General features: G+C 48.9%; 1 protein-coding gene across 1 annotated transcript; it reads right to left on the reverse strand.

Annotated features, from left to right (window-relative positions):
• Positions 1 to 2,281: 2,281 nt before the first annotated feature.
• Positions 2,282 to 8,031, reverse strand: ucn3l (urocortin 3, like). Its single transcript, XM_078542899.1, has 2 exons — positions 7,906 to 8,031; positions 2,282 to 2,930 (listed from the first exon to the last, which is right to left on the reverse strand). The coding sequence occupies exon 2, from the start codon at positions 2,916 to 2,918 to the stop codon at positions 2,421 to 2,423; it is 498 nt and encodes a 165-aa protein (XP_078399025.1). The 5' UTR covers positions 2,919 to 2,930; positions 7,906 to 8,031; the 3' UTR covers positions 2,282 to 2,420.
• Between the last annotated feature and the right edge of the window lie 480 nt (positions 8,032 to 8,511).

An 8,511-nucleotide genomic window follows, 5' to 3' on the forward strand; every position in this document is an offset into this window, starting at 1 on the left:
TGAAGTCCCCATCGCCCTCCGCGCCCTTTTCAAACTGAAGTCCCCATCTCTCTCCGTGTCCTTTTCAAACTGAAATCCCCATTGCTCTCCGCCCCCTTTTCAAACTCAGGCCCCCATCTCTCTCTGTGTCCTTTTCAAACTGAAGTCCCCATCTCTCTCCGCACCCTTTTCAAACTGAAGTCCCCAGCGGTCTCCGCACCCTTTTCAAACTGAAGTCCCCATCGCTCTCCGCGCCCTTTTCAAACTGAAGTCCCCATCGCTCTCCGTGTCCTTTTCAAACTGAAGTCCCCATCGCTCTCCGTCCCCTTTTCAAACTGAAGTCCCCATCTCATCTCTGTGTCCTTTCCAAACAGAAGTCCACATCTCTCTCCGCACCCATTTCAAACTGAAGTCCCCATCGCTCTCCGTGACCTTTTCAAACTGAAGTCCCCATCACTCTCCGCATCTTTTTCAAACTGAAGTCCCCATCGCTCTGCGCGCCCTTTCCAAACTGAAGTCCCCATTGCTCTCCGCGCCCTTTCCAAACTGAAGTCCCCATCGCTCTCCGCGCCCTTTCCAAACTGAAGTCCCCATCGCTCTCCGCACCCTTTTCAAACTGAAGTCCCCATCGCTCTCCGCACCCTTTTCAAACTGAAGTCCCCATCGCTCTCCGCACCCTTTTCAAACTGAAGTCCCCATCGCTCTCCACACCCTTTTCAAACTGAAGTCCCCATCGGTCTCCGCGCCCTTTTGAAACTGAAGTCCCCATCGCTCTCCGCGCCCTTTTCAAACTGAAGTCCCCATCTCTCTCCGCACCCTTTTCAACCTGAATTCCCCAATTCTCTCCGCGCCCTTTTCAAACTGAAGTCCCCATCGCCCTCCGCGCCCTTTTCAAACTGAAGTCCCCATCTCTCTCCGTGTCCTTTTCAAACTGAAATCCCCATTGCTCTCCGCCCCCTTTTCAAACTCAGGCCCCCATCTCTCTCTGTGTCCTTTTCAAACTGAAGTCCCCATCTCTCTCCGCACCCTTTTCAAACTGAAGTCCCCAGCGGTCTCCGCACCCTTTTCAAACTGAAGTCCCCATCGCTCTCCGCGCCCTTTTCAAACTGAAGTCCCCATCGCTCTCCGTGTCCTTTTCAAACTGAAGTCCCCATCGCTCTCCGTCCCCTTTTCAAACTGAAGTCCCCATCTCATCTCTGTGTCCTTTCCAAACAGAAGTCCACATCTCTCTCCGCACCCATTTCAAACTGAAGTCTCCAACTCTCTCCGCACCCTTTTCAAACTGAAGTCCCCATCGCTCTCCGCGTTCTTTTCAAACTGAAGTCCCCATCGCTCTCCGCACCCTTTTCAAACTGAAGTCCCCATCGCTCTCCGCACCCTTTTCAAACTGAAGTCCCCATCTCTCTCCGCACCCTTTTCAAACTGAAGTCCCCATCGCTCTCCGCACCCTTTTCAAACTGAAGTCCCCATTGCTCTCCGCTCCCTTTTCAAACTGAAGTCCCCATCTCTCTCCGCACCCTTTTCAAACTGAAGTCCCCATCGCTCTCCGCACCCTTTTCAAACTGAAGTCCCCATCTCTCTCCGCACCCTTTTCAATCTGAAGTCCCCATCGCTCTCCGCACCCTTTTCAAACTGAAGTCCCCATCGCTCTCCGCACCCTTTTCAAACTGAAGTCCCCATCTCTCTCCGCACCCTTTTCAAACTGAAGTCCCCATCGCTCTCCGCGCCCTTTTCAAACTGAAGTCTCTCCCGCTCTCCGCACCCTTTTCAAACTGAAGTCTCTCCCGTGCTCCGCGTCATTTTCATACTGAAGTCCCCATCGCTCTCCGCGCCCTTTTCAAACTGAAGTCCCCATCGCTCTCCGCACCCTTTTCAAACTGAAGTCCCCATCGCTCTCCGCACCCTTTTCAAACTGAAGTCCCCATCGCTCTCCGCACCCTTTTTTAACTGAAGTCCCCATCACTCTCCGCACCCTTTTTAAACCTCTTTGAACCAGCTTTTGATCACCTGTCCTAATACCTCCTTACGTGGCTCAGTGACAGATTTTGTTTGACCATGTTCCTGTGAAGCACCTGAGGACATTTTACTGCCACTAAAACAAGTTGTTGTTGTTGATGTTGTTGCCCTCACTTTTACAACGCTTAAGAGAAAAGCAAGGGCGGGATTTTCCGACCCCTCCCTCCGGCAGGATCTTCCGGTCCCGCCGAAGTCAACCAGAGTGGGGGAACACGCCCCAGCAGGGCCAGGAAACCCTGTCCTGTGTTTGACAATGGAGCAACACATAAGAAACACTGTAGTGCTGGACGGATTCAAGAATAGATTTAATTTGTTCAGGTTGTGTAATACAAGTTAAGTAATCAGGACAAAAATAAAAAGCAATACTGCAGCCTTAAGTTAATTTTTCTTTTAAACAGCCTCCGCCGCCTCACTCAAAACCCACATCATTTTCCAATCTGCGCCATCAATTCGGCATTGGCAGCGGCTTTTGCCCTCATATCTCTCGCCTTGGCGAGGTCAATGAGGATGCTGAGGATGTTGGTGGGCACATCCAGGGACAAGGAGAACCTGCTGCCCTTGCTGTTCCTCCTGGACAACAACATCTCCCTCCCCCGCTGCAAACCAAAGGGGGACAGGAACGGGAAAGCCAATGTCCTCCCGGGCCAGTACGTCACCTTGCCCGGGGAGCGTCTGACTGGCGAGGGGTCGGGTGGCCGCTTGCTTTTCTCCACCGGCAGCCCGTCGGTCAGGAGGGTCCCGAGGCTCCTGTCGAGGACTCTTATGGCCAGCAGTCTTTCCGTTGCCTCCTCTGCCGTCCTGGGTTCGCTTTCCTCGTTGCTATAGCTGCCCGCGAGCCTTTCGCTCTTGACCTTGTGAGCTTTCAACGAGATTCCAGACACGACAAGGAGAACTGAGAGCGTCACGAAGCCCTGGCTGAACATCCTGCATTTGATCTGAAGAGAAAGATAACATCATGGCATCGGTACCATAGGAAGTCCCTGAATGCTACAGAAAGCGTACACATTATAAACGTGTGGCATACAATTTCTAAGCCAGGAATTATTAAGGTATTTGTATAAGTAAACATTAGGGGCAGGGATTTCACACTCCAATGCAGAGGCAGGTGGGCACAGAAGTTTGTGTTGCTGGCGCCATTCCAGTTCACTGGCACCATCCTTCCCCCGAACCCTTTTCCTGGAGGTGGGCTCAGAGTTGGCAGGGCTACCTGCCCTCAAGCAGCAGGTAGCCAATGAAAGATGGTTAAAGGCCAGTGAAGGCCTTTTGTCAGAGGGCTATTGCCAGCGGCCTAGAGGTGGCCCCACCTCCGCTTTGGTGGCACAGCTCCTGGAGACTTTTTTTTTTAAATTTAGGAGTTTAACTGCCTGCTGGTCTTCCCAAGCCAGAGGGCCTCTGACGGGCGCTCCAGCTTTCAGAGCCTGCCCGCTATTCTTAACTGGACGGTGGGTCTCCCCTCTGGCCACTAATTTGTCAATTTAGGAAAATCACTGCCTGGTGACCGTTTCCCACGCAGGGCGGGGTCGTGACCCCCATTTGACCCCAATGTCAGGGTCCCAACCCAAAGGGCCAAAAACAAAAAACTGCGGATGCTGGAAATCCAAAACAAAAACAGAACTACCTGGAAAAACTCAGCAGGTCTGGCAGCATCGGCGGAGAAGAGCAAAGTTGACGTTTCGAGTCCTCATGACCAGGGTCATGAGGACTCGAAACGTCAACTTTGCTCTTCTCCGCCGATGCTGCCAGACCTGCTGAGTTTTTCCAGGTATTTCTGTTTTTCCAAAGGGCCAATATCCTGCCCAGGTGTCAGCTGTGGCTCCATGGGTAGCACTCTAGCCTCTGAGTCAGAAGATCGTAGATTCAAGTCACACTCCAGAAGCTTAAAACAAAATTTTGGCTGCTACTCCATTGTAGCACTGAGGGAGTGCTGCACTGTTTGGGATGCTGTTTTTCAGATCAGTCATTAAACCAAAGCCCCAAAAGCCCTTTCAGGTGGATGAAAAAGGTCTCACATTTGCTACTTGAAGAGTTCTCCCCAGTGTCCTGGCCCATGTTTATCCCTCAAGCAACACTTATTAAAACGTTATCTGGTCATTTATCACAACGCTGTTCGTGGGAACTTGCTATATGCTGTGATTCCTACATTACAACAGGAACTAGATTTCAAAAGCATTTCATGGACTATATGGAACTTTGGGATCCCCTAAGACCATTAAAGATGCTATACAAATGCAAATGTTTTCCTTTATGATATGTTAATCGCATCACACAGGGGCTCTTAATGTGTTTATATATTAAAAATGAATTATGTAAGAAAGGAATTGTCTCATGACGCCAAGTTGATCCAAAGTACTCCACAGCCAATGAGATACTTTCAAAGTGTTTTCCTGCTCCAAAGTACCGAACTTTTGGTTATTTCAAAAGGAATCTCTATTCACCAAAGCCGACAGTTAAAGTTCTACGACATTTAATCGTGACTTTCCTGGTGTGTGAAATCAAGGCACTAGCTGATGAGATAGCAGGTCAGGAATGTGCTTCTGGCTGAAATACCTGGTAACAGCTTAGGATCAGGAGTACGGCATTCAGCCCTTCAAGCTGGAGTAATGCCGCAATTGTACAGAGCCTTAGTCAGACTTCTTCTGGAGTAACTGCCTTCAGTTTTGAGCACTGCACCTCAGGAAGGATATAGTGACCTTGGAGTGGGTAGGGGTGGAGGGCAGATTCACCAGAATGATACTGAGACTAAAAGGGTTAAATTATAAGGAAAGGTTGCACAGACTTGCCTTATAGTTCCTCGAGTACAAAAAGATTGACGGCTTCTCTGATCGAGGTGTTTAAAATGTTTAAAGCGTTCAGTGCAATAGTTAAAGAGAAACTAATTCCTCTAATGGGAGAATCAAAAACAAGGGGGCATAGTTATAAAATTAGGGCTAGGCCATTTGGGAGGGAAATCGGGAAGCACTTTTCCACACAAAGCAGTGGAAATCTGGAATTCACTCCCCCAAAAGACTGTAGATACTTACAAGACAGATCAATAGATTTTTATTCGCTGAGTGTATCAAGGGAAATGGAGTGAAGGCGGGTTAATGGAGTGCCTATACAGATTGGCCATGATATCTACTTGAAAGTAGACTGGGGGCTACATGACCTGCCTCTGTTCCCTATGTTCCTATAACAGCGGGAATATTCCCTCTGGTCATTACTTCTAGCTATACCTTTCTTTGAAAACATGTCAGCAATTTTGCTAGAATTTGCTAAAAGCAAGTGCTACATTTAGGATGTTACTGACTCACAGCAGCCAGCAGAAACCTTCTCCCCCTTCACCTTTCTGTTACAGGAATGCACTGCCTGGAAGGGTGGTGGAAGCAGGTTCAATAGTACATTTTAAAAAAGGGCTCAGCTTTATACTTGAAAGGGGGAAAAAAAAATTGCCGGCCTGTAGGGAAAGGCTGGGTGAATGGGACCAATTGGTTAGTTCTTTCAAAGAGCGGGCACAGGCATGATGGGCTGAATGGCCTCCTTCAGTGCTGTTAGGGGAGCAGCAGAATCAGAGATCCTCCCAGCCTCAGCCAAATTCAAATGGAATTTTAATTGTCCCCTACCTCTTCTTCCATGTTTCAGCAAAACAAAATCACCATTCTCTTGGATCTGCAGCCTCACTGGGTAACATGCACCACATGTCCCTTCATCTCCCCAGGGGCGGTTATTCAATTTTTTTAAAATTCATTTACGGGATATGGGCATCGCTGGCTTGGCCAGTATTTATTGCCCATCCCTAACTGCCCTTGAGAAGGTGGTGGGTGAGCTGCCTTCTTGAACCGCTGCAGTCCATCTGGTGTAGGTGCACCCACAGTGCTGTTAGGGAGGCAGTTCCAGGATTTTGGCCCAGTGACAGTGAAGGAACAGCGCTATATTCCCAAGTCAGGACGGTGAGCGACTTGGAGGGAAGCTTGCAAGGTGGTGGTGTTCCCATGTATCTGCTGCCCTTGCCCTTCTAGGTAGCAGTCATGGGTTTGGGAGGTGCTGTCTAAGGAGGCTTGGTGAGTTCCTGCAGTGCATCTTGTAGATGATACACACTCCTGCCACTGTGTGTCACTGGTGGAGGGAGTGAATGTTTGTGGATGTGGTGCCAATCAAGTGGGCTGCTTTGTCCTGGATGTCCAGCTTCTTGGGTGTTGTGAGAGTTGCACTCATCCAGGCAAGTGGAGAGTATTCCATCAAACTCCTGATTTGTGTCTTGTAGATGGTGGACAGGCTTTGGGGAGTCAGGAGCTGATTTACTCATTGCAGGATTCCTAGCCTCTGACCTACTCTTGTAGCCACAGTATTTATATGGTGAGTCCAGTTCAGTTTCTGGTCAATGGTAACCCCCAGGATATTGATAGTGGGGGATTCAGTGATGGTAATGCCATTGAATGTCAAGGGGCGATGGTTGGATTCTCTCTTGTTGATGGTCATTGCCTGGCACTTGTGTGGCACGAATGTTACTTGCCACTTGTCAGCCCGAGCCTGGATATTGCCCAGGTCTTGCTGCATTTGGACATGGACTGCTTCTGAGTTTGTGTCTGCAGCCCTCGTTTACAGCTTGAATCAAACAATTTACTCGGGTTGGGTTTACCTCTGTACCCACGGCAACCTCAAAAGCTTCCATAGGCTGGCCGCTTTATCCCTAATAAACGTTCCCAGTTTCCTTATGCTCTTACTAGTAGCTCAGCTACCTGATGCCCAGCCCCTCCACCCCACCCTCTCCATTGCTGGGTTATTTCCAGGACTGATCCTACACACTGGTGCCCTACACACGCACTCATTGTAAAACTCACAGGGCTTCGATTTCAGTTCTTGCTTAAACCTGCTGGATGTTTGGTTGGGATTTCGTACAGAGTGCTTCCACACAATTCATTACAATAATTCAGGTTGCAATACAATCACAGAGATGCAATCACTTTCACGGTGAAACAATGGGCCTTCACTATTGCAGTGACCTCTGCCAACCCTACCAATCCCCCCGAGACCTCTCCACTCCTCCAATCCTGGCCCCTTGTGAATCCCTCCACCATTGGAGACGGGGCCACCAAGACCCCAATCCCTGGAATTTCCTCCCTAAACCTCTCCACCTCTCTCCTCCTTGAAGGACACTCCTTAAGCTACCCACCACCCACCCCCCCTGTTTGGCTCACTTGTCCTCATATCTCCTTATCTGGCTGGGTATCAAATTTTTGGTTGATGAACCACTGCTGTGAAACTGCACGGGATGGTTTGCTCTATTACAGGTGCTAGATAAATGCCAGTTGTTGTTGTAAATTGGGGCTAATTTGGGGGGGGTGGGGGGGGTTGGGCTGCTTTTCAGGGGGAGAGTGGTCAGATGACCCTCTGATACCAACAGCCAGCGGCTGTGCAAACTGAGACCTGAGATTATCTCCTCCAGTTCCTGACCATCCCGTTCGATTTCCCTTCCACAAAAATATCATTGACATTTGCAACGTCACAGGGGTGGTGGTGGTGCAGAATTCTTTCCCCTGTGTTTACATTGAAAGGAATCCGACCTCTCTCGGTCCCCCCCCCCCTCCCCAAAACCAGCAGCGTAAAGTGCCCCCAAATTCTCACTGAATTTCAAACAATCTCTCCAACCACTGCCTCCGATTTAAAACAAAAGTCCAACTGAATTCAAAGCGCAGTACTTGCTATTTTTTTTTTGGTGGGGTGGGGGTGGGTGAGTGACTACATCCAAAAATAAAATCATCTTTTTTTAAAACAAAAGTTTCCCATTTATTTCTCCGAGATTGGTGGACACATCACAGAAACTGCGCCTGAAATTGCTCTGCTTACAGTGTGTCTCCTTGAGGCAGCTTTTACCAATAGTTTATGCTTTTTCTCCTAGGTATTTTTTTGTTTTTTTTAACTAGGTCCACGTACCTGCAGAAGCTGGCGAGGTGAGAATCCCTTTGCACTTTGTCCCTCTCGCACAGAACAGATGCAACAAGCGCCTCCTGTCCTTCAAAGAGCCTCCTGATTTATAGCTCCAGATTCTACATCCGATCTCTCTCTCTCTCTCTCTCTTGAGATGCCTCTGGGGTCTAACTCTCTACTCGTAATGAAAGTATTTCCCTCTTACGTAGGAATGACTTGTGCCTAACACACACAGAAAAAAAAAACAATCACTTAACGGAGCGGTTCTTCGAGCCTCTTGTCATTCTCATGTCAGTGACACAAGGAGATAAGGACACACATTGCATTCCCTTTATTGACCCTCACATCCCCAATTTAGATCCTTCTGGAATGGTTGTGACAGAACTTGTTCATCTACCCAGTGCTAAAAATAACAAATCGTTCGCGAGAAGCCAAGTGGTTAAAATCCTGGCTTTTCACTCTCTTTCTCTCTCTCTCTCCCATCCCTTCCACCCTCCTGGACAGGTCACTTGGAGGAGGAGAAGGCAATTCAGCACCCCCAGCCTCTCCTACCATTCAGTTAGATCATGGTTTATCTGTATCTCAAATTCAGTTAACCACCTGACCCCCCCT

Source organism: Cetorhinus maximus, chromosome 6, assembly GCF_964194155.1.
Source record: "Cetorhinus maximus chromosome 6, sCetMax3.hap1.1, whole genome shotgun sequence".
Classification (NCBI taxonomy): Eukaryota; Metazoa; Chordata; class Chondrichthyes; order Lamniformes; family Cetorhinidae; genus Cetorhinus; species Cetorhinus maximus.